The sequence below is a fragment of the Lycorma delicatula genome, chromosome 13 (genome assembly GCF_047948215.1).
Source record: "Lycorma delicatula isolate Av1 chromosome 13, ASM4794821v1, whole genome shotgun sequence".
NCBI lineage: Eukaryota > Metazoa > Arthropoda > Insecta > Hemiptera > Fulgoridae > Lycorma > Lycorma delicatula.
Genome location: NC_134467.1, coordinates 19,967,918 through 19,995,285, shown reverse-complemented (window position 1 = coordinate 19,995,285; position 27,368 = coordinate 19,967,918). Strand labels below are relative to the sequence as shown.

The following is a 27,368-nucleotide window of genomic DNA, read 5'->3' as shown; positions in this document are numbered from 1 at the left end:
ATAGGGAACATCCTTGTCCGATTCCCTTTCTTATTACGGCTTCTTTCTTATGTTCTTCAATTATTACTGTTGCTGTTTGGTTCCTGTACAAGTTAGCAATTGTTCTTCTATCTCTGTATTTCACCCTAATTTTTTTAAAATGCTGAACATTTCATTCCAGTCTACGTTATCGAATGCCTTTTCTAGGTCTATAAACGCCAAGTATGTCGGTTTGTTTTTCTTTAATCTTCCTTCTAACATTAATCTGAGCGTTAAAATTGCTTCCCGCGTCCCGATACTTTTCCTGAAACCAAATTGGTCTTCTCCTAACAATTCCTCCACTCTCCTCTCAAAAAATAACAATATTTTCAAAAAAGAAATTTTTTTTTTCAAAATCGCTCCTCCCTCCAAAAAAAAACCGGGATTCGATTCCTTTGTAGCCGGCTTCCGTGGCTTTTTATCCGGAGGTCCCGGGTTCGAATCCCGGTCGGGCATGACATTTTAACACACACTACAAATCATTCATCTCATCCTCTGAAACAATACCTAACCGTGGATTCCGGAGGTTAAACAAAAATAAACCGGGATTCGAACCCGAAACCTCCGGTTTAAATATTACTATTTCCATGGATTTTTTAATTATAATTATTAAAAAATTCTAAAACCTGTGATCTTTTTTTTCCATCCCACTCGACTTGTATTATTTACTGAAATAATTTTCATTAACGCCTTCTGAATTGTAATTGTTTTTTTTTTAAATTTGTATATCTACTTTTAACATTACTTAATGCGTTTGTATTTTATACAGTAACTGGCATTCTAGTTACGGCTTTGCCCGTGGTATTTGGTTACTTGCTTTATCCGTCGTGGTCAATCTTCATTTGTTACCAAGAAATTAAAAAAATAGTGGATTTCAAAAAAAAAAAAAAATACAAAAACCATTTTAACCCTTTAAACTCGGAATTTAAAAATTGTAGAAATTGGTTTTTAAATATTCACATGAAGATTACACATACCAAAAGTCAATTTGATACCTTCATTTGTTACCGAAAAATTAAAAATCCATCTTATACTCGGAATTTCAAAACATCCTTTCTTAAAGTGTATTTACACCGTAAGAAGAACATGTTAGTTATTTACACGTGAATTTGATTCTCTCATTTTAACCTTTTTTTCAAATAAAAGAAATTATGTTAAGCGGTGAGAATCTCTGGACGGCTGTTGCCCGATATGCTAAAGCAGTGGAGAAATTACGTTCTGTCGAAGAAATCCGCAGGTTAAATAGAGGTCCTGGGGTCTCGGTACGGGGGACAGAGCCGCGGGCGAGTGTCTAGAAAACCCCCCCGATTTGTCAGGGTCGGCTGGATGCAATGAAGCCGCGGTCACTCCACCTCTGAGTTCCTGGGGGATTTCCCCACTTCCGAGTTAACGCTGATGGCATGTAAGTATGCGTATGGTAAAAATGAGTGTTGTGAGATTTGTTGGTGTGCGTGGGTGATGTATTCATGTTGGCATGTTTGGTACAACGGAACGGAACGCAAAAGTGGCGGGAGATTTCAAATTCTCCCTTCGAATCGCAGAGCCTGGACAGTGTCCCTTGTTGCTGTATGATTCTGTTAATCGGGCGTGTTTCAATGGTTTGTTTTAATGTCGGGTCTAAGTTTTGTTATATTTTATGGACGGATTTGTGAATAGCGTTCCATATTCGTTTGGACCAGCGCTCTCAAACCCATTTTTGGGTCCGACCGCGGGATACTAGGCTTTTAAAACCTGTGCTCCCGACATAATTCCCCTTCAGACCGTCCACTGAAGTCCTTTCAGTGCTAACGCTTCATAGGCTAACAGGAATACGCCACAAATGGGCCCTAATTGTTTGGTGGGAGCAATGCGCCCCCTTCTCCGGAGGGAGTCGCAATTGCTCATTTAATTAATTTTAAGTATTGAAATTTTTTTAAGGTATGGATAAAGGAGAAGATCTTCATCTACTTCTTCGATGGCTGCCCTTCAAGTTGCTTCTCTGCTCGGCTTTTTCCGGACTCCAATCCGTGACGTAGGGTCGCGTAGTGGGTCTTCTTTCTTCTTTTTTTTCTTCTTCAGATGACCTCTTCGTTCTTCTTTGGCCTATACTTTTCGATACTCGGCAGTAATCGAAATTACATACCAGTAACCTTGATGTTCCCGTGGCCCTGAAGGACTGAACGGGGGAAAGTGCAGGTTTCTTCTTTCTTCGTTCTTCTATGCTGTTGGTGGCTGCTGGGCTCGTTCCCTCTTCTTCGTTCTTGAAAGGAAAGGAAATAGGGAACTTACAATTGTGGTAAAACATGATTCGCGATCGCGGTTTGGGAGCGGCGATCGCCTTTTGTCGAAGAAGTAAGAACGGATTACTCAAACACATCAAATAATTAATCTTCCAGACACGTGTGTGTACGGGAAGGGTTTGGGGGGACCGCGTGGCCGCAGTGAAGAAACCAGTGTTGTGTTGGCTGTCGTGGGTGTGATATCTGGAACATAATAAACAAAACACACACGCACAAAAAAAGGAAAGTTTTTATTATTTTTATTATTTTATTTTGGAATAAGTAGGATAATTTGAAATGGAAAGGGATTTGTCCTCCTTCTGCCGGTGGGCGCCATACATATATATTTTTGATATTAATATAAATATCAAGCTTATATATATATATATAATAGAATGGGGGTCGTATCTAACACGCGAAAAAAAAACGCGCATTTTGTTGAAGTGTGTCTGGTGTTTTGTGTTGGATTTTTAGTTATCTGTGGATCTGTGCCTTGCTTTGTTGTCTGAGTGTGTGTGTGTGTGTGTGTGTGTGTGTGTGTGTGTGTGTGTGTGTGTGTGTGTGTGTGTGTGTGTGGGCGTTTACCCCTCCTCATTCGAGAAGTAATGCTTTACCAGTTATTCCAAGAAGAAGCGGGTCGCCAGGGGTGGAGGTTTAGTCGGTAGTGCGCAGGAATACATACGTCTTTTTTACTACCTTGCGGAACATGTTAGCGAGTCCGTCACTGCTTCGGCGCCCGTAAATCGGATTTATCCACCTCTAATAAAAGATTCTAAAAATTGACTGATAATTTTTTAAGAACATTTTTAATAATTATAGTTACCAGTGGGTCTTTGACCTAACGATCTCATAACGACACCAAGTTCTGCCATCGTGATTTGTCCATCCTCATCTTTATCAAACAGCATAAATGCTTCTTTGTATTCTGTAAACAAAGAAAAAAAAACAAAAAAATTTAAACTATTATTTTTTAAATTTAATATCAAATAAAAATCAATGTACACATATCTAAAAAATGCGGAAGTTTATCTGTTTGTCTGTCCGTTTGCTTGATTGCAACGGCATTACACGAGAACCAATCGATTGCTTTCAAGTTTTCGGATACATTCGTGTTCCGTAATTGTTCGTGCTTATTTTCCGTAGGTCCAAAATTATTGTACCTACTAGACACATCTGTTTTGTTTTTTTGTAACATTTTCTTCTAAGTTTTCGTCGGTTTTGTTGTTAATAAAAGTCGACATGTTTAAAATTTTATTTCTTTTTTGTTGACATTATTTACATCAATCTTCTTATAATTAAATTCTATACAATTTATGTTTAAAAAATGTATGATTTATTGCTAATTTAACAACGTTGTTGTACGTCAAACGTAAAAAAAAATGTGTTTTTTGACCCTATTTTTGGCGTTTTACGTGGGATATCTTAGAAACTAAGAGAGATACAGTTCTGGGACCTATTTTTTTTTCGATTTCCCAGTTCAAAAACCGTAAGAAACAATTGAATTTTCCCCTTAATTGACCTCAGAATTTCAGAAACCCTTAATTTACTCGGAGGAACTGAAACTCGGGTGAAATTTTTCATCCTGTATAACTCGCTAACTAAGTGTTTTCGGACCTATATTTGTATGAACTTTTTTCTTATTTTTAGCCTCTAGAATGAGTTGTCAAAGTATTGCCTTATTCTCCTGAATCACATTGTATAAATTTATATATATATATAGAAGGTATATTACCTTATTGGGCACTCCTCCAAATTATTCCACTTTGAGTCATTTATAATAACTTATCTTTTATAAATATTGACTTATTAAAAAATCTTTTGAAGTGTTTAATCTTAATTAAGAAAATAAATCAATTTTGAACAATTTATACTTTTTGTTGGTCTCAGTTACAAAAAAATGAAGTTCTTACGACAAATTTTGAAGTATTATTTGGATCATGATCAAAAAGTATATAATAATAAGCCGAAATTATCTGTGTTTCGAAACTGTATAGTAGTAATATTATCTATAATATGTAATCTTATAGTTTTGATTGAGTATATAAAGTATTTATTTATTTATTTATCTAAATAAAAGTTTTTGTTTATTAATAAATACAAAATAAAGTTCTTGAGCTGAAAATTTATAGTAAACAATATTGTTTACTATAGTATATATAATATATATCTGTTTGTGATGTCTACTTCATGTTTTATAGTTGCTTGAGGGTATGCTAAATTTGACTGTTAGCAACAGTTGAAGTGGTGTTAATTGGATCGACGCCAACATTACAAAATTATATTAAGTTAAAGTATCTCTACTAAAATGAAATGCTTTAATATAACGAGATCTGTGTGATCTAAATTGTCGCGTATGGTTGCATATATATATATATACGTGTTAATATTATAAATGTTTTTTTCATTTGCTTTTTTTTTGTAAAAAAAGAAGGTTTTGAATGTATCTTGTACATATTTTCTGAAAATAACAGTTTTTGTGTTAGTTATTTGACTGGTTTGATGCATTTTGCTACTTCTACTATTACAGCCACCAGTAATACTATTTATAATAGTAACAAAAAATCCTTTAACTAAAAATTCTGTTTCCAAATATTTACACTATGTTATTTACAGAGAAATGTTCTTAGTTTAATCCCTGTGGGGTGGGAGGGGGAGGGGGAAATATTCATGTAAATAAAAATTATAAAATGTAACTGTTTATCAATCGGTAAAGAATGATACAAAATCTTCAACTTTTACAAAATCAATACAACTTTCCTTTGTTTATTTCATAGTAATATTGTACTGATTATTTCATAGTAATATTGTACTCTGATTCATATATTTTCCGAATGAAATAAAAATGATTAAACATTAACTTTCGTAACAACAAATCGAATCATATTTTATTTTAAAACGTTTTACAACAAGGGTGAATTGTATAAAACATTTGCCACATCTGTGGCAAACTAGGTCACAACGAGAGATTTCATTAATATTGTTAGCATAAATGAGGTTTTTGAGAGCAATTTCTGGATTAACTAGGTCAAACAGGAAGAGGAATGAAAAAAGTGAAAAATGAGTTAGCAATACCTCCTTTTTTAGGGAGAATTTAGTGGTATAAATTCAATCGTTGTATCTAAATCGATAGAATGTGTCAGAAGAAAGAATGTCTGCCGACTAAAATTCTAAAATATAAATCAAGTAGAAGAAGTGATAGAGGAAAACCTCTGAAAAGATAGATGACGGAACAGGCTATAAATTCTGCTCGTGAAATTGAGAAAAAATCTGTCTTATATATCGAGAGAAATTTCTTTAATATTGTTGGCAAAAATGAAAGTTTTTAAAGCAACAGCGGGATTCACTAGGTCAAACAGGAAGAGGAATGAGTTAGAGATACCGTTTTTTCTTTTTTTTTTTGTCTTCAGTCATTTGACTGGTTTGATGCAGCTCTCCAAGATTCCCTATCTAGTGCTAGTCGTTTCATTTCAGTATACCCTCTACATCCTACATCCCTAACAATTTGTTTTACATATTCCAAACGTGGCCTGCCTACACAATTTTTCCCTTCTACCTGTCCTTTCAATATTAAAGCGACTATTCCAGGATGCCTTAGTATGTGGCCTATAAGTCTGTCTCTTCTTTTAACTATATTTTTCCAAATGCTTCTTTCTTCATCTATTTGCCGCAATACCTCTTCATTTGTCACTTTATCCACCCATCTGATTTTTAACAATATCCTATAGCACCACATTTCAAAAGCTTCTAATCTTTTCTTCTCAGATACTCCGATCGTCCAAGTTTCACTTCCATATAAAGCGACACTCCAAACATACACTTTCAAAAATCTTTTCCTGACATTTAAATTAATTTTTGATGTAAACAAATTATATTTCTTACTGAAAGCTTGTTACGTTTAGCTTGTGCTATTCGTCGTTTTATATCGTTCCTGCTTCGTCCATCTTTAGTAATTCTACTTCCCAAATAACAAAATTCTTCTACCTCCATAATATTTTCTCCTCCTATTTTCACATTCAGTGGTCCATTTTCACAAGAGATACCTTCTTTGTTAGAAACGATTTAGCGGTATAAATCCAACTGTTGTATCTACATTGATAAAATGTGTCAGAAGAAAGAATGTCTGCCAGCTAAAATTCTGAAATGTAAATCAGATGGAAGTGATAGAGGAAAATCTTTGAAAAAATAGGCGATGGAACAGTCTACATGTGAAATGTAGAGGTAGAAGAAATCCATTTTGTAATGTTCCACATATCTAAGTTTTTATTACTCTCATTTTCATTTTGTTTTGTTTTTTTAAACTGATTTTCAACCGTACTGAATTTCTATTTCAGAAATTAATTATATTATTTGTCACTTTTTTCAAATGCCTACACTCAAAATATCAATATCGTTCAGTGAAAATCATAATTATTATTTCTTCCACGGGGGAGGGTGAAAGTAAAAAATGATTATGCCGGTCTCAGATCTCTACAGTCAATTTTCTACAAGTTTTGATAATAAATTTTACGAATTTACGCGTCGTTAAAAAAATATTTTGTATTACAAACGTAAAAAAACGTGTTTTTAGAAAACATAGTTTTCTGTTTTACATCGGATTTTATGATAACTATTGAAGATATGTTTCTGAAACCGGTTTTATATAATTTGCCAGTTCAAAAAACCATCAAGTTTACCACTTAATTTAGGTTTCTAGAATTTCAATATGATTTTATTTCACTCTTTGTCTAGGAATCAGAGTGAAATCTTTCGCTAGTCATAACTCGCTAACGGCTCGTTTTACGGATTGATGTTTATATGATTTTTTTTTTTTACATTATTTTCGCTAGTAGAATGAGCTCAGAACGAATTGGTAACACTACGTGAAACACTGTGTACGAGGTCTGTTCAAAAAATCACTGAACGTTTTATATGATCTTTTTTTTTAAATTTATTTTCAATTTTTGTAATCTTTATTATTAATTTTATTGATTATTAGTTATCGTTCCTTTCATAGTATTTCCTTCCCCTATTCACAAATTTTTCCCTGCGGTTTCCACTTCGCGAAGCAGTCCTTTTCTTTTTTCCTGTTTAGCTTCCGGGAATTACCGTTCAGGTATTACTTCAGAGGATGATATGTATGAGTGTAAATGAATTGTAGTCTTGTAATTTAAATATAAGATTTATTTTAATTTACTTTCTCATTTCATTCATAATATATTATACGTTGCGACTGTGTTTAGCAGTTCGGTTTTTAGTATATATGTATATTTTTTTTTTCTTTTCAATGAGGATTCATTTATCAAAAGATTTGAACTGGCAAAAATTAAATTGAGTTGAATTAAAAATAACATTTTAGTTAAAAAAAAAATATTTCTCTTTAATCTCAAATATAAGCTCTTTTTTCTGGCACTCATTCCTTTTTAAAATAGGTAAATATAAATTGCAACGCTGCCAATATCTTACCAGCTACTTGATCTTCAGTTAATCCATATTCACTCTGAAACAATAGGAAATAAATATTAATTTATAAACATTTAAAAAAATTACAATATTTAAAAATAATTGTGTTAAATTAAGTCATTTGACCGTAATATGTGTCGGTAATGTGGTATGAATCATACGTAATTCTTCCCAAAATGTGATAGTTTTTTCAAGAATAACAAAGAAAAAAACAGTGCTAAGATTACTAAGGTAAACCACCGGGTTGATTTAGTAATTAACACATCTCAAATGAGCTGATTTGGAAGTCGAAAGTTCCAACGTTCAGGTTCTAGTAAAGGCAGTTACTTTTATACGGATTTGAATACTGCATCGTGGATATTGGTGTTCTTTGGTGGTTGGGTTTCAATTAACAACAAATCTCAGGAATTACATTTTTGAGAATCTCTTTTTTACTGTTTAGCCTCCGGTAACTACCGTTTAGATAATTCTTCAGAGGATGAATGAGAATGATATGTATGAGTGTAAATGAAGTGTAGTCTTGTACATTCTCAGTTCGACCGTTCCTGAGATGTATGGTTAATTGAAACCCAACCACCAAAGAACACCGGTATCCACGATCTAGTATTCAAATCCGTGTAAAAATAACTGACTTTACTAGGACTTGAACGCTGTAACTCTCGACTTTCCAAATCAGCTGATTTGGGAAGACGCGTTCACCACTAGACCAACCCGGTGGATTTACATTTTTGAGACTTTCTTTCTTTCTTTTTCCTCTTTACCCTCCGGTAACTACCGTTTAGATAATTCTTCAGAGGATGAATGAGAATGATATGTATGAGTGTAAATGAAGTGTAGTCTTGTACATTCTCAGTTCGACCGTTCCTGAGATGTGTGGTTAATTGAAACCCAACCACCAAAGAACACCGTTATCCACGATCTAGTATTCAAATCCGTGTAAAAATAACTGACTTTACTAGGACTTGAACGCTGTAACTCTCGACTTTCCAAATCAGCTGATTTGGGAAGACGCGTTCACCACTAGACCAACCCGGTGGATTTACATTTTTGAGACTTTCTTTCTTTCTTTTTCCTGTTTAGCCTCCGGTAACTACCGTTTAGATAATTCTTCAGAGGATGAATGAGGATGATATGTATGAGTGTGAATGAAGTGTAGTTTTGTACATTCTCAGTTCGACCAATCCTTAGATGTGTGGTTAATTGAAACCCAACCACCAAAGAACACCGGTATCCACGATCTAGTATTCAAATCCGTGTAAAAATAACTGACTTTACTAGGACTTGAACGCTGTAACTCTCGACTTTCCAAATCAGCTGATTTGGGAAGTCGCGTTAACCACTAGACCAACCCGGTGGGTTACATTTTTGAGTCTGGATGACGTTATCGATACGCTACAAATCTCTATTTTTGTACCCGTAAGTTTCGGTGTGATTTTAAAACGTTTCACGTCAAACCAACAATATAATAATCATTTTGTTTGACTTTTTAATTTTCTTATAAAGGAACAATAAAAATAAATACAAATTTAATAATAATAGTTGAGAAATGAAACAATAAATAAAAAAGTTTAGATTTCATGAGTTTTTATTATTAAGATTTAAACAAGGGATGAGTTAGAGAAATGGTAGTGAAGTGTATGAATTCATCGCCAAAGGAGAATTTCAATGAGAAAGTAAACAAGTGTAAAACAAAGACATGAGTAATGAAATGCAACAGAAAGGGGTATAATAATGAATTAAATATTAGGAGAGACGAACACAATATAACTGAAACAGAAGTTGCAGAATTTTGTCCTGGAATACGTTTCAATTAATCGCTTTTAAAGTATTCCCTTCTTTTTTTTTTTTTTTGTTTAATATCTTTGCATATCTTCATTTAAATTATTCTATTATAATTATGATTTGTATGTATTGTTGTTTAAATGGATTTTTCTCTTTTCATTCATTAATTCTGTAAGTAAAATTAAATGGATTGCTTTTAATTTATACAAATATTTTCTTTCTCAAATCTTTAGGTTTATTTTACGTTAATCTTTAATCTTTAGGTTTAATTAATAAAACAGTTTCTCTAACGGAATATCCTGTTTAGCTAAGTTATTAATACAGCATTCATTTTAAAAAGGTTAGTGTATTCCTTGCCCGATTCGAATAATAAAGGGTGATTCAGGAGGAAAGAGAAGTAATTTAAAAACTGATTCTATAGTTTAATATACTTTAAAATAAGAAAAAAAGTTCATAAAACATATATCTAAAAACGCTTTATTATCGAGTTTTTTTTTTGTCTTCAGTCATTGGACTGGTTTGATGCAGCTCTCCAAGATTCCCTATCTAGTCGTTTCATTTCAGTATACCCTCTACATCCTACATCCCTAACAATTTGTTTTACATATTCCAAACGTGGCCTGCCTACACAATTTTTTCCTTCTACCTGTCCTTCCAATATTAAAGCGACTATTCCAGGATGCCTTAGTATGTGGCCTATAAGTCTGTCTCTTCTTTTAACTATATTTTTCCAAATGCTTCTTTCTTCATCTATTTGCCGCAATACCTCTTCATTTGTCACTTTATCCACCCATCTGATTTTTAACATTCTCCTATAGCACCGCATTTCAAAAGCTTCTAATCTTTTCTTCTCAGATACTCATTATCGAGTTAAGGGTAGGGTAACGTATAGCTTTGCTTTTTGTCCCCCTGTAAGATTAAATTCTACTAAAATTCTTAGAGTACATATCACGAGGTAAATTTGGTGTTTTATTTAGGTTTTTGATCTCAAAAATTGAATAAAAACGGTCCAAAATCTCTATGTCGCTCATTTTTTAAGAAAAACGGAATAAAACACGAAGAGGTTTTGTCACATAATGCAATTTTATAGGTTTGGAATAAAGTAACTTTGTTAATTTACCAATAAATAAATAAAACTTTCTAGAGAATTTAATTCTGAGAAAATTTATGTAAAAACTTTTAATTAAACACAAATTTGAGAAGTTAAACTTTAATTAGAAACAAAGGTAAAATAATTTTGGTACTTTTTCTAAAGTGAGAAATATGGAAAAAAGCTTATACAAACATACGTCTGAAAACGCTTTATTATCGAGTTACGGCTAGCGAAATATTTTACCTGCATTTTAGTTCATCCAGTAAAATAATGTCATCCTGATATTTTTAAGGTAAACATCACATTGCATTACATTTTTTTTTTGTGTATCAGCATTTTATATTAGTTTATATATTAATTTTGTTTCATGTCGATCAAGAAGTTATGTGGCGTAAGTGAGAATGTGTCGGATCCGTAACCATGTATACATCGGTCCGCCTTCATATACATGTATTTTTTTAAAATTTAAATATATTAATTTATTAATAACTAGCCGCTTTGCCGGACCTCCCAGCCAGGCCTCGCTTCGCTCGGCGCTTTGGTTTTCCAGGTTTCCAAAGTTACGTTTTCAACTGGAAAATTTCTGACGTTATCAACTTTACTCCAAGTTAAGAGCTTAATGTTTTTAGGAAAAATTTCATGCAATTTTAATACGTAATCTGATAACAGAAAATCCAGTTTTTTTTAATTTACTGACATGGGGGTGCACCCACAAACCCCCCTCAAAAAATAACTCCCATATAACAACTGTGAAAACATTTTCGGTAGATAATATGGAAAAACAACGTGATTTTTAATTTTTTTTAACTTAGGGGGAAACCTCCCTTCATCATCCCCTCAAACCCCCCCCCCCCCCACCTTCTAATAATTGCATACAGTCTGGAAAAATAACTTCTACTTTTTTACATGAAACACTATTAAATAAATACAATAATTTTCTTAGTTAGGGTTCATTTTTACTCAGCTATCCTTTGTAATACATTTTTCAACCTAAATTTTGTAACTGAAAACTTTGGGACTCAATTTAAACGCTTTTATAATTTTACATTTAATTTGAATAACTTAATTCGAAAAATTGATGAATTAGAGATTACGAATTCTATAAATTTTTCAATGCTACACGGATACTTTTAAAAGGTTGTAAATCCACACGTGTATTAATAAAATCGCCCATTAATCTAATTGATAGAAAAGCTAAAATTTCCGGGAAAACAAACTTTTTTTTTTTTTTTTTTTTTGTCTTCAGTCATTTGACTGGTTTGATGCAGCTCTCCAAGATTCCCTATCTAGTGCTAGTCGTTTCATTTCAGTATACCCTCTACATCCTACATCCCCAACAATTTGTTTTACATACTCCAAACGTGGCCTGCCTACACAATTTTTCCCTTCTACCTGTCCTTCTAATATTAAAGCGACTATTCCAGGATGCCTTAGTATGTGGCCTATAAGTCTGTCTCTTCTTTTAACTATATTTTTCCAAATGCTTCTTTCTTCATCTATTTGCCGCAATACCTCTTCATTTGTCACTTTATCCACCCATCTGATTTTTAACATTCTCTTATAGCACCACATTTCAAAAGCTTCTAATCTTTTCTTCTCAGATACTCCGATCGTCCAAGTTTCACTTCCATATAAAGCGACACTCCAAACATACACTTTCAAAAATCTTTTCACATTTAAATTAATTTTTGAGGTAAACAAATTATATTTCTTACTGAAGGCTCGTTTAGCTTGTGCTATTCGGCATTTTATATCGCTCCTGCTTCGTCCATCTTTAGTAATTTTACTTCCCAAATAACAAAATTCTTCTACCTCCATAATCTTTTCTCCTCCTATTTTCACATTCTTTCTGATTGTTTGTGATACTATTCAAAACTCCATAAAGGGATGGAGGACAAAAAAACTTTTAAAATAAATTATACATAGGTTTTTTAATTTAAATTGTTTGGTTACTCAGGAATCATGACTGTTTGAATAGTTAGTTAACTCTATTATTTAAAATTTAAACCCCTAGTGGTTTTCCGGTAATCTTTCCTTATATATATTACAGTTCTGTTTTATATAAGGAAAATAGAGTAAATATCTTTCTCTCCGGGAAAGTTATATTTGATGACGTTTCGTAAATTTCAATTTATTAATTATTACTAATTTGTTTTTATCTACAAATGATGATAATTTATAAATCGAAATGCGCAACTACTTTTTTTAACTTTCATCTTTTCGAATTACCCAGTATGGGTTACGTTGAATCAATTATTTATTTATGTGTTTCGGGTGCTTTTTGTATTATCCAATACAATCGGACCAGTGGCAAAATTTCGCATATCGCTTTGTTTAGTTTATTATTACTAAACTGTATTATTTCTTAACAGAGGAAATGTTAGTACAAAGATTGAAATATTATAGTTTAAAATTGTAAAAAATATTAAAAAATACAGCTGATTCTGATGTACCACAGGACCGGGCAATGTCGATTGGACACATCAATGGGCTAATCAAAAAATCCTAAATTTTAACTAAGTTTTTTGCACTTTCAATACGTTTTCAATTTCTTTTTCGTCTTAAATCTGATACACAACCGAGGGATGATTCTCTATCCAGCAATACCACATTTATAGCGGTTTATGGTGATGTTTTATAAATGGTACAAAACCGTCATCTAACCTTGGAGTATTATGCATAAAGAGATTCTTTAATTTTTTCTCCTAAAACTTTCGTCCCTCTTTTGGATTTCGTTTTTTCTTGAATTTATGGTTTTCATCTTTCAGTATTTTTCTGATGACCCACCGGGTTGGTCTAGTGGTGAACGCGTCTTCTCAAATCAGCTGATTTCGAAGTCGAGAGTTCCAGCGTTCAAGTCCCAGTAAAGCCAGCTATTTTTATACGGACTTGAATACTAGATCGTGGATACCGGTGTTCTTTTGTGGTTGGGTTTCAATTAACCACACATTTCAGGAATGGTCGAACTGAGAATGTACAAGACTACACTTCATTTACACTCATACATATCATCCTCTGAAGTATTATCTAAAAGGTAATTACCGGAGGCTAAACAGGAAAAAGAAAGAAATTATTTTTCTGATAGATTCTTTTCCTTTTCCTGTTTAGTCTCCGGGAATTATCGTTCAGGTATTACTTCAGAAGATGATATGTATCAGTGTAAATGAAGTGTAGTCTTTTATAGTCTCATTTCGACCATTCCTGTGATGTGTGGTTAATTGAAACCCAACCACCAAAGAACACCGGTATCCACGATCCAGTTTTCAAATCCATGTAAAAATAACTGACTTTACTAGGACTTGAACTCTGGAACTCTCGACTTCCAAATCAATTGATTTGGGAAGACGCGTTCACCAGTAGATAAACCCGGTGGGTTTCTACTTTTAAATCTACAGAAATGTCATACTGGACGAAGATTCACTTCGAATGGTAAGGTCAAATCTGAGACAACCATTTATTTTATAGAATTGGAAAAATAGCATCTTAATGAGGATATTAAAAGGTCAGAACGTCGTTGGTCTAAATTTATCGAATTACTAGGCGACTACGTTGAAAATTAAAATAAAAAACCTTTTTGAAAACTCTTGTGTTTTCTTTGACAGGCGAGAACTTTATAAGCGATCGTAGTATATCTTTTCGGAATTTTTCAATGTAAAAGTTATGTACTTTTTTTTTACAGGGGTTCAAAAAATATCTTGCGATTATATAGAGAATTAGTATAAGGTATGTAGTTTAAGAGAAATAAAAAATATTTATAAAGTTATCAGAATAAAGTTTTTTACAATCAAATGTTAAAGAACAATTTAGATTCGGAGTAACAGTACAAGGTGAAAAGATAAAGATGCTACGATTTGCTGATGATATATTAATTCTAGATGAGAGTAAAAAGGATTTAGAAGAAACAATGAATGGCATGGATGAAGTCCTACACAAGAATTAATGCATGAAAATAAACAAGAACAAAACGAAAGTAATGAAATGTAGTAGAAGTAACAAAGATGGACCACTGAATGTGAAAATAGGAGGAGAAAAGATTACGGAGGTAGAAGAATTTTGTTATTTGGGAAGTAAAATTACTAAAGATGGACGAAGCAGGAGCGATATAAAATGCCGAATAGCACAAGCTAAACGAGCCTTCAGTAAGAAATATAATTTGTTTACATCAAAAATTAATTTAAATGTCAGGAAAAGATTTTTGAAAGTGTATGTTTGGAGTGTCGCTTTATATGGAAGTGATACTTGGACGATCGGAGTATCTGAGAAGAAAAGATTAGAAGCTTTTGAAAAGTGGTGCTATAGGAGAATGTTAAAAATCCGATGGGTGGATAAAGTGACAAATAAAGAGGTATTGCGGCAAATCGATGAAGAAAGAAGCGTTTGGAAAAATATAGTTAAAAGAAGAGACAGACTTATAGGCCACATACTAAGGCATCCTGGAATAGTCGGTTTAATATTGGAAGGACAGGTAGAAGGGAAAAATTGTGTAGGCAGGCCACGTTTGGAATATGTAAAATAAATTGTTAGGGATGTAGGATGTAGAGGGTATCTGAAATGAAACGACTAGCACTAAGATAGGGAATTTTGGAGAGCTGCATCAAACCAGTCAAATGACTGATGACAAAAAAAAAAAACAATGAAACGGTCTTTATTAGAGAGTAGAAATAACCTCTCGTAGATCTTTTTGATTTCCTTTATTTAATTATTTATTTATTTTTTATCTAAGTATAGAAATATAATTTTTATAAATGGTTTTGTAAAGTTTTATCTTTTATATTTGAAACTAATAGATGTTTTATCATTTTATTCGGCGAATTATCAATTATGAAAAGTCTATTTTGATGACGTAACATTACGACTTAAAAAAAAAATTATGTTTATTTATTAAAGCAAAATTTTGAATTTTATGTCAGGATTATATTTTATCAAAAAGAGTTTTAAATAAATAGTTGCTTATTATGCATTCTTTTTAGCATAAGTAGACTGGTACTTATCAGGTGAGCTGACTTATTATTTACAATAACTCAAGTCTGCTTATTAATCTGTCGTATAATAAATATTTCGTACATGTTTTTAGTGCTGAGCTCTGTAGTTTTTTTTTTTATTTACTAATGATGAATAGTTTATAGTTAAAATTTTATCAACCAATCTCTGAAAAATATTAAAAATAGTTATCTATACAAGTAAAACACTTCAAATTCTTTCTATATAAATTTAACTCTTTAGTATAGTGTTTTTTTTTTCTTAATATTTTTAAAATAATTAATTATGTTTTTTTTTTAATTTTTATTATAATTTTATGTCATATTTTCTTTGAAGAAAGGAAAGAAATTTAAAGAAGAATTTTACAAAGGGGAAAGATTGATTAAAAATGCTGTCGTAGAGTTATTTTAATGAGTTTGTTACAAAACATAAACTTCTACTGAGTATGCTTTGTTCGCGTAATATACGGTAACTAGTTGACCCGGCAATGCTTTGTTTGCCATTCTTAGATTTAAATATGTATAAAGATTAAATGAACACAAATAAAAGTTTCATAAAACATTAAAAAAACCTGAACGTTACGGAACTTCAAAAAATTTAACGTTTCCCTTTTTCCTTTCTTCGCATCTTCCCTTTTTTTCCTTTTCTCCCTGTTTCCGTATTGCTCTTCTTCCATTTTTCGTAAAAATTATTCTTTTCACGTAACTAATATATATTCTGAATATTAATCAAATCGATACCAACGATAGTGAAATGATAAATACAATTTTTTCGAAATACCTCGACCTTAGTGCCACCTAGCTGGTCCAAACTAATTCAGAAACGTAAGCGGGCGTGCGCACAACTTACCAAAGTTTCTTTGCAATCGAATGAATGGTATAGGAACGCATACGGGACAAACAAACATTCATTTTCCTGTTTAGCCTCTGGTAATTACCTTTTAGATAATACTTCAGAGGATGATATGTATGAGTGTAAATGAAGTGTACTCTTTTACATTCTCAGTTCGACCATTCCTGAGATGTGTGGTTAATTGAAACCCAACCGCCAAAGAACACCGGTATCCACGATCTAGTTTTCAAATCTGTGTAAAAATAATTGGCTTTACTAGGACTTGAACGCTGGAACTCTCGACTTCTAAATCAGCTGATTTGGGAAGACGCGTTGACTACTAGATCAACCCGGTGGGTTATATATATATAGGTGCAACCCAAAAGTTCGGGGAATTTGAATTTCGCGCGCGAAACATTGCTAGTACGACCTGCTGCCGCTAGATGTGGCTAACAGTACTCTTTGTGAATTAGTGTTCCAACAGCTGTGACGGTGAGAGGCTGCATTGTTGACTTTCGTGCGGTCGTGTAACGTTGTGTTTTATTGCTTCGGCGAAGTTCTAAATGGCAGAGTTTAAAGAGTAAAGAACCTGCATCAAATTTTTCTTCGTGCTTAAAAACACCGGTGCAGAAACCCATGCATGCTTGTGGAAGCATTTGGTGACAATGCTATGAGTAAAAGTAAAACTTTTTTGCGATACAAACGATTCAAAGATGGACAAACGACAGTCGATGACGATGAACGTTCAGGAAGACCATCAACAAGCGCAACACAGGAAAACATCGTGAAAGTGCGAGAGGATATTGTTGCAGATCTTAGACAAACAATCCATGATGTTTGTGCAATCGTACAAATGTCATATGGGTCTTGTCGGACAATTTGAACATGAGACGCATTGCTGCAAAATTCGTACAGAGACTGTTGAACAGCGACCGGAAACAAAATCGCGTAGTTGTCTGTAAAGAATTGAAAAATTCAGCAAGAGATGACCCTAACTTCATCTTCAACATCATAACCGGTGATGAGACATGGGTGTACGGGTATGACTCTGAAACTAAGCAGTAGTCGTCGCAGTGGAAGTCGCCAAGTTCACCGCGGCCAAAAAAAGCACGTCAAGTTCGCAGCAACGTGAAGTCCATGATAATTTTTTTTTTCAACATCAAAGGAATTTGACACAAACACATAAGGAATTTGTTCCTCTTGGTCAAACTGTCAATGGGATGTTCTATTGTGAAGTTTTGAAGCCGTACATGAAAACATTAGGCGGAAAGTTCAGATCTGTGGGGTAACAACAGCTGGGTTCTGCACCATGACAACGCGCCCTCGTTCGGAATTTTTTGGCTTCCAAAAAGACGGTAGTGATTCCCCTCCTACCCTATTCGCCTGACCTTGCTCCGTGCGAATTTTTTCTCTTTCTGAAAATATAATTTCAATCGAAAGGTCGTCGTTTTAACACAATTGAGGAGATTCAGGAAGAAACGCAGAACGTGCCTCGTATACTTACACCTGCAGACTTGCAGGGATGCATTGAATCATGGGAAAAACGCTGGGATCACTGTATCAATGCTCAAGGGGATTACTTTGAAGGAAATGGAAAATATAAGTTATGGTAAGCTATTTTATTTTTATGGTAAAATTCCCCGAAATTTTGGGTAGCAGCTCGTGTATATATATATATAGACTAAATGAACACAATTTAAATTTTGATAAAACATTAAAAATTGAACATTACGGAATTCAGTTATTCACTTTTAACCCTTTTTCCATTTTCATTTCCTTCTACTTTTCATTCCTACATTTCCGGTTTCTTTCTCCCTTTTAATACTTTTGTCCTTTTTCATTTTTCCTTCTCCCCTTTTTCCAATTTTATTTTTTCCCCTTTCTCTCTTTTTCCCCCGCGTAAATCGGTCCAGTAGTTTTTTAGTCTATAGCGGACACACATTGCCTTTTATATATATATATAGAAGAAGAAAATTTGTTTGTATATTTGTTTGCTTGCTTCGTAAATATCTCGTACCGGCGCCACCTACCGGGTATACTTTTTACACTTTTTTTTTCACGTAACTAATATGTATTCTGAATATGAGCCAAATCGGTCCATAAATACAGTTTTTTTTCTAAATAATTCTACCCAGCGCTACCTAGCGGCTCCAAATTGATTTAGGAACCTTGAAAGGCGTGCACACACTCACCAAAATTTTATCCCTATCAGATGAATGGTATATGAACGCATACGGGACAAACAAACAAACATTCATTTTTATTTATAAATAAAATTTATATCTTTCAAATTGCTCTATACATAAATTTGTAATATTAAAGTATTTCATGAAAAAAAATAGAAAGATTTCAAGAGATGTTCTAAGTAAGAATTATGTAAATATTTTTTTTTTGTCTTCAGTCATTTTACTGGTTTGATGCAGCTCTCCAAGATTCCCTATCTAGTGCTAGTCGTTTCATTTCAGTATACCTTCTACATCCGACATCCCTAACAATTTGTTTTACATATTCCAAACGTGGCCTGGCTACACAATGTTTCCCTTCTACCAGTCCTTCCAATATTAAAGCGATTATTCCAGGATGCCTTAGTATGTGGCCTATAAGTCTGTCTCTTCTTTTAACTATATTTTTCCAAATGCTTCTTTCTTCATCTATATGCCGCAATACCTCTTCATTTGTCACTTTATCCACCCATCTGATTTTTAACATTCTCCTGTAGCACCGCATTTCAAAAGCTTCTAATCTTTTCTTCTCAGATACTCCGATCGTCCAAGTTTCACTTCCATATAAAGTAACACTCCAAACATACACTTTCAAAAATCTTTTCCTGACATTTAAATTAATTTTTGATGTAAACAAATTATATTTCTTACTGAAGGCTCGTTTAGCTTGTGCTATTCGGCATTTTATATCGCTCCTGCTTCGTCCATCTTTAGTAATTCTACTTCCCAAATCACAAAATTCTTCTACCTCCATAATCTTTTCTCCTCCTATTTTCACATTCAGTGGTCCATCTTTGTTATTTCTACTACATTTCATTTATGTAAATATGAATCCAGAAACTTTTCCTTTTTTTTGTATTTATACAGAATGATTCAGGAGGAAAGGGAAATAATTTGGGAACTGATTCTACATATTATAATAAGGAAAAACGTTCACACAAACATATATCCGTAAACGTTTTATTATTTAGTTACGGTTAGCGAAAAATTTCGCCCGGATTTCTGATCTCCCAGAGAAATGAGATCATACTGAAATTTTTAGGCCGTTATATTTGGAGTGTTTTTAAAATGGTGGGTTGGGTATACTTTTTTGGACTTTACTTGTAAAACTAAACAAAAAATATCCGTAGGGAAAATGGAAATTTCTCCTTCGTTCTCCTCTTGTTTGCCATTTTGTTATTTTTATATAAAAATTTATATCTCAAGTTCGGATAGAGGAATCACTTTAATATTTGCTAAGCGTCTCGGTAATAAAGTTTTAAAATTAGCAAGAAATCAGGACTTAAATATATTTTCAAATTAAAAAATGGCGGCCATGTTTATTTTTTCAATCCGTTATATCTCCATAAATATTAGTTTTATCAAAATTTATGTTATTTGATAAAATATTAAGCCTTTTATTTTGAACATAATGACATTTTATTTTTTTAAATCGGTTAACAAATAGTCGAGTTATGGCAGAAAATTGATGTTGTAATTTTCTGTCATAATTATTAGGTCTATTATTGTGAGAAAATTATTTATTAATTTGATACTAATTTACAATATTAGAATTAAAAATAAGTAAATACAATATTTTATCGAATTGAACATAAATTGGAGGACATGAAAACAAACACAAAATTACAACTTCAATTTTTTGCCATAATTCGAATATTTGTTAACCGATTTTAAAAAATAAAATATAATTTTGTTCGAAATAAATGACTTAATATTTTATAAAATAACATAAATTTTGATAAAACTAATATTTATGGAGATATAACAGATTGAAAAATAAACATGGACGCCATTTTGTAATTTGTAAAGGAATTTAATTCCTGTTTTTGTTGTAATTTTATAACTTTTTTACAAAGATCCTTACCAGATATTAATGTGATTTGTTTAACCAAACTTGAGATATAAATTTTTATATAAAAATAACAAATTGACGTTCAGGGGGAAAAACGAAGGAGAAATCACCTTTTTTCTTAAGGATATTTATTGTTTAGTTTTACAAGTAAAATTCGAAAAAGTATAGCCAGTATATATATATATATATATATACTGGCTATACTATATGTATAGCTTATACTATATACTATATAGCTATACTGCTATATATATATATATATATACTATATATTTATGTATAGCCAGTATATATACTTTTTTTTTCGAGGTGAAATATATCTAAAAACCTTCTCAGTTATACCAAGAAACATGGGTAAAAATTTGGTTGTTTAGTTTTTTTGTTTATCTTGAATAAACAAAAATCCTCTTTCTCTTTGTATACTACAGAGTGATTTTTTAGTCCTGTTACCCAATTTTAAATGTAATTTAAGAAAGGGAAATTTAGGTGGAATAAAAGAAATGTATTTGTTACTTACAAAGAGATTTAATAAAAAGTTATTACTTACATAATTGTTAAAGAATATGCCCAAAATGCCCACCCCTTGCGGTTATACACGCACGGACACTTTTCAGCATATTAACACAAACCTTTTTAAGAATTACATTGGAAATATTCGTGATTAAATCTGTAATATTGACTTTAAGTTCATCAATAGTGTGAGGATTGTTTTTGAAGGCCTCGGACTTAATATAGCCCCACAAAAAGTAGTCAGGAGATGTGTGGTCTGGGGACCTTGGAGGCCAGAAGCCCTTGCTTATTATTCGATCGTCAAAGAACTCTCGAGACGTGTGGCATGTAGCGACGTCTTGCTAAAACCAGTAATACCGTTCTTGAGGTTCCAGGAGGGACACAGATTGGCGCACAATATTTTTGTATACTTCACCATTTACTGTCTGTTTGAAAAATACGGGTCCGACTATACGATGACGAGATATCGCACACCACACTTCAATCTTTTCAGGATGCAAAGGTTTGTCTTGTAAAGTGTTAGGATTTTCAACCGCCCAAATTCGATAGTTTTGACCGTTCACATAACCATCGAGATGGATCCAAGCTTCATCGCTAAGAACACTTTGTTTAAAAATTCGATTCCGTTATCGTTTACGAGAGACCTAAACCGACGGCAATATTGCAATCGCTTGTTTAAATCTGGAGGCTGAAGCTCTCGGACTAATCGTACGCGATACGGATACGATTTCAATTTTTTAGCAACCTTCTGAACACTCGAATATGACAAACCGACTTGCGTGGAAAGTTTTCGTAAACTTTTCCGTGGAGAATTGAACGATCTTGTTTTCACATTCTCTAAAACGTCATCTGTCAAGCGACCGCTACGTTTTCTGTCGCAAACACTACCTGTCTCTCGAAATCGATTTGCTAGCCTAGAAATTGACATTTTTTCTGGCGGAGGAACACCAACACATTTAATTTGAAATGATTGTTTTACACTCGCGTACGATTTCGTAGCAAAATATTGTTCAAGAATGAAAACAAGTTGTTCTATGGTAAAAGAAATTCTGTTCGTAACACGACACAAAAGTTTACACAGCTCAAGGAGAATCAACTCACACTGCCGAATCTATACCGGTGGAGTAGGGTTACTAACTTCGTTTCACAAAACAAAATTTCCCTTTCTTAGAAAAAAATTACCAGACATTAACAATTGGATTACAGGGCTAAAAAATCACTCTGTAGTATAGATAAACGATTCATTTCATTAATATTAAAATACTAAGTCTTTTAAATTTTAAAATTCCAACATTTTAAAAATGATTTAACTAATATCTTTTTATATATTAAAATAATTTATAAAAAAAATTGTTTTACTGACCGAACATATAACTATCTCGTTATTACTTGTAAGTCGCCGTAATCTGCTGTATTCTTTAACGTAACGTTCCGTTGATGCCATTTTGTTTATATAATAATTTAACTATAATATATTTTTTTTTAATATCACTTCAGTTTTTAATATATGTTTGTCAAATAAAAGATTTGTTTATTTATAAAACATTATGTATATCAACATTTCACTTATTGATTTATATTTTATTATATATAATTAGTATATTATAGTAAAATATTACGATTTAAAACAAATTTTATATATATATATATATATTAATTTCTTGGAATCATAACTCTAGATTTATACTGAGAGAAGAAAAAAATCAATAAAAAAATGGGATATGGGTTTTTCCATTTCTCAGGATTTTTCAGGACCCACGGACAAAAAAAAAGAAAAAAAAGGAGGGGTAATATTCCTACGTACGTATGTACGCTGTTGGCGTGTTTGAAGTGTAATAATTTTTGACTGGATAAACAGATTTTGATGAAATTTTGTACAGAAATTCGTGTATGTATATGGGCAATTTTGTTTTGTAAAATTTTAGGGGTCAGCATTTCCAGGGAGGGGGTTAATAAATTTTCTGGGTCAATTTTATCAAAATTTTGCAAACATAATCCTACATTATATTAAGCTGGGTACACGTTTATCTTATTATTTTAAAAAATTGCCCCTTTCTCAAAAATCCAAAGTTATCTTTTTTTTAACCGATATTTTAAAAATATTTTTCTAAATATTGTTCAGACTTAGTGCATGTTATTAAAAATTGATTTAAAAAGGACTTTAAAAGTTAAAGGGCTTTCTACCAGATCGAACTCGGCTCTTGTCGGTTGCACTCGGCTCTGTACAATTCACACAGCTTCTTTCGGATGTACTCGGTTCCTGTCGGCTAGATTCGGCTCCTGACGAAACAGCGGCTCCGTTCACACTATATAAGCCGGTTCCGCATTACATTTAGGCAGAAGGGGGCGCATTGCTCACTCCATACAATTAGTGCCCCGTCGTGGCGTATTCCTGCTAGCCTGTGAAGCGTTAGCACCGAAAGGACTTCAGTGGACGGTCTGAAGGGGAATTACGTCGGAAGGACAGGTTTCATAAGGCTAGCCTCCCACGGTCAACCCACCGGGTTGGTCTAGTGGTTAACGCGTCTTCCTAAATCAGCTGATTTGGAAGTCGAGAGTTACAGCGTTCAAGTCCTAGTAAAGCCAGTTATTTTTACACGGATTTGAATACTAGATCGTAGATACCGGTGTTCTTTGGTGGTTGAGTTTCAATTAACCACACATCTCAGGAATGGTCGAACTGAGAATGTACAAGACTACACTCATACATATCATCCTCATTCATCCTCTGAAGTATTATCTAAACGTTCGTTACCGGAGGCTAAACAGGAAAAAGAAAGCCTCCCACGGTCGGACCAAAAAGTGGTTTCGAGAACGCTGGTTAAAACGGATTGGAATGCTATTAAATCCGTCCTTAAAATTTAAAACTTAAAATCTAGACCCGTCATTACGTCATTAAAAATAAACCATTAAAAACACGCCCGATTCTAGAATCATCCAGCAGCAAGGGACACTGTCCAGGTTCTGCGATTTGTAGGGAGTATTTGTAAAACTCCAGCCAACTTTGCATTCCATTTCATTCCATTTAGGCAGTCTTCTTCCAGCCTTCTTCATCGACTCAATGTACAAACTTTCATAATATTTATTCTTCACAATGTATCATTTATGAAATCATTAAAAGGTAGGTGTATCCAACTGACAAATTCATGAAATGTTTAAATGGTAACAATTAAGCAATTAATTTAAATAAGTAGAATTAATCTAATTGATGATAGTCCATGTTTATTCAAGTTCTTTATATTTCCTTAATAGCATAGTAGCAGCAGTTCAAAAAAAAACAAAAATACTGAAGGATTTTGGTTCAAATCATTTTAATTATCCAGGTGACTAATTTAATAAGAATCGAGCTGAAGTTAATTGAGTACCACTTTTAACGCTGCTACCATCGCTCCAACTACTTCCGCCACTGTTACTTGCGTACGTTACTACTCCCGTTTGTTGTCGGTCTTAAAAGTTTCATGCTTCAGTAATCGTTTCATTCATTGCAAGAATTCTACGCTCAGTTAACAGATGGTGAAAAAGAGTACACGTTTTTTCCCATTCTGACTATTTGAAGGATTGATTTTATTAGTCGAATCTCCATATTATCGATAAATTGATGTTCACTTGAGCGTAAAAGTGTATCATTGCACAAGGCGCTTTTTACTTCCTTGTTCAAAGTAATGGAAGAATTGTGATCGCGAAAAATTTCGGTTTTTTTGATTTCAACGAGAATATCCATGTTTACCATTCCATATCCATTTTGACTAGTTTCGGTATGACATCTGTACGTACGTATGTATCTCGCATAAATCAAAAACGATTAGCCTTAGGATGTTGAAATTTTGGATTTAGGACTGTTGTAACATCTAGTTTTGTATTGCAATTGACTGAACCAAAAGTGTCCTAAAAAGCTCTAAATCGAAAAACATTTGGATTTTAAACTTTTCTTTAAGTGTAATAATAAGCCCTCATTGAGAGCTTTTCAATGATATATCATAAGTGGTACTTATTTTCATTGGTTCCAGAGTTATAGCGAAATAAAATTTTAATTAATGAAATATTTAGATCTCACAAGAGGAATGGATATCGGTTCGAATCAAATTTCATTTCCTTCTTTTTTTTTATTTTAAATGTATTGATTTATTAATAATTTTTAACCTCTGATTGTAAAAAAGAAAAAAAGAACATGAAAAAATATCAGAAGTTATTAATGAAATGAAGATTTTATCTAGTTTTAAAAATGTGTATATCTGTATATCTAATTTAATAGGCGTACAAGAAAGTCATGTAGTGTCCAACTCAATTTTTTTTATCTAATCATATAAAAAATGTTTTAAACGAAGTTATTAAAGTAGGGCTTTGTATATTTTTTTTACCTTCCGGTTCTATCGTTAGGTACTGCTTCAAAAAATGGAATGAAATGAAAATATTTTAGCATGAGAAAATTCCATATCCAACCGGGATTCGAACTCGGGATCTCCGGATGAAGGTCTGAGACGCTACCACTAGCACCATGGAGAAATGATTTATCATCATTCTGACTAATTGAAGTAGACAACCGAATAATTATCCCATTCTCAACACAAATTCGAATAATTGTATCATCATCCGACGTAATCCACTTGAACAATTCCATCAATAGGAGTAAAAATAGATGCAATCCCAGGACGACTTAATCAAATCAGACTAATAACTAAAAACCCAGGAGTATTTTTTGGACAATGCTCAGAAATCTGTGGAATAAATCACAGATTTATACCAATCACTATAGAAAGAATTAACATAAAATCATTCATTAAATGAATAAAAACATAAAATTAATAAACATTTTTTTTATTAAATTAGAGTTGACCAATTAAAAATATATATATTAAATGAAAAGGCATTCGATAACGTAGACTGGAATAAAATGTTTAGCATTTAAAAAAAATTAGAGTTCAAATACAGAGATAGAAGAAGCTAACAGCAACAATAATAATTGAAGAACATAAGAAAGAAGCCGTCATAAGAAAGGGAGTCCAACAAGGATGTTCCCTATCCCCGTTACTTTTTAATTTTTACATGGAACTAGCAGTTAATGATGTTAAAGAACAATTTAGATTCGGAGTAACAGTACAAGGTGAAAAGATAAAGATGCGACGATTTGCTGATGATATAGTAATTCCAGCTGAGAGTAAAAAGGATTTAGAAGTAACAATGAACGGCATGGATGAAGTCTTACACAAGAACTACCGCATGAAAATAAACAAGAACAAAACGAAAGTAATGAAATGTAGTAGAAATAACAAAGATGGACCACTGAATGTGAAAATAGGAGGAGAAAAGATTATGGAGGTAGAGGAATTTTGTTATTTGGGAAGTAGAATTACTAAAGATGGACGAAGCAGGAGCGATATAAAATGCCGAATAGCACTGACGAAACGAGCCTTCAGTCAGAGATGTAATTTGTTTACATCAAAAATTAATTAAAATGTCAAGAAAAGATTTTCGAAAGTGTATGTTTGGAGTGTCGCTTTATTTAGAAGTGAAACTTGGACGATTGGAGTATCTGAGAAGAAAAAATTAGAAACTTTTGTAATGGTGCTATAGGAGAATATTAAAAATCAGATGGGTGGATAAAGTAACAAATGAAGAGGTGTTGCGGCAAATAGATGAAGAAAAGCATTTGGAAAAATATAGCTAAAAGAAGAGACAGACTTATTGGCCACATATTAAGGCATCCTGGAATAGTCGCTTTAATATTGAAGGGTCAGGTAGAAGGAAAAAATTGTGAAAAAAAATGCGTTTGGAATATGTAATACAAATTGTTAGGGTTGTAGGATGTAGGGGGTATACTGAAATGAAACGACTAGCATTAGATAGGGAATCTTGGAGAGATGCATCAAACCAGTCAAATGACTGAAGATAAAAAAAAAAATAAAAATACTATTAACTTAGCCCTAACGATCAAAATTACATCGATAAAATTTATTTTAATATTTAAAATATGAAATTGTAATTATTTTAATAAGTTTAATGGAGAAATAAAAGTTAAAAAATCCTCTAGCAGTTTAATTAAATGTATAATTTTATAGTTAAATCAGATACGTCGATTCCTTATGGTATTAAAACATTAATGAGCAAGGGTATTCCTCAGGGAGAACCTAACCTAGGAATTGGTCTAATAATTTTTAGTAGTTTTGTTTATATATATATTAGTTAACGTAAATATTTTCCAGTAACATATCCTTTGGGATTCAAATATACACTGTTGTTCTTTTTGACTTGTTAAGCAGATTTGAAAAGGAGTAACCACGCACTTATTTAAAAGGAAATCTTATCAAAGTACGATGTACAATTTTAAGCAAAGGGATTTTCCGTACGATTCCCTAATGAGTTGTCTTCGTTTACCCGCTATGTAA

The 27,368-nt window shown here is 32.7% G+C and overlaps 1 protein-coding gene across 6 annotated transcripts in view; it reads right to left on the bottom strand.

Annotated features, from left to right (window-relative positions):
- The window catches only part of LOC142333771 (calmodulin-like), a 402,268-nt gene that overhangs the window by 7,575 nt on the left and 367,325 nt on the right, over window positions 1-27,368 (bottom strand). For 4 of the 6 annotated variants that reach the window (XM_075381282.1, XM_075381280.1, XM_075381278.1 and 1 more), the window contains 2 exons: window positions 7,719-7,752; window positions 3,100-3,201 (listed from right to left, as the gene is read on the bottom strand). In XM_075381282.1, the coding sequence (XP_075237397.1) occupies window positions 3,100-3,201; window positions 7,719-7,752 (136 nt within the window). Of the gene's footprint in view, window positions 1-3,099; window positions 3,202-7,718; window positions 7,753-22,348; window positions 22,672-27,368 lie in introns of all 6 variants that reach the window. The other 2 variants (XM_075381283.1, XM_075381284.1) reach the window with 2 other exon arrangements.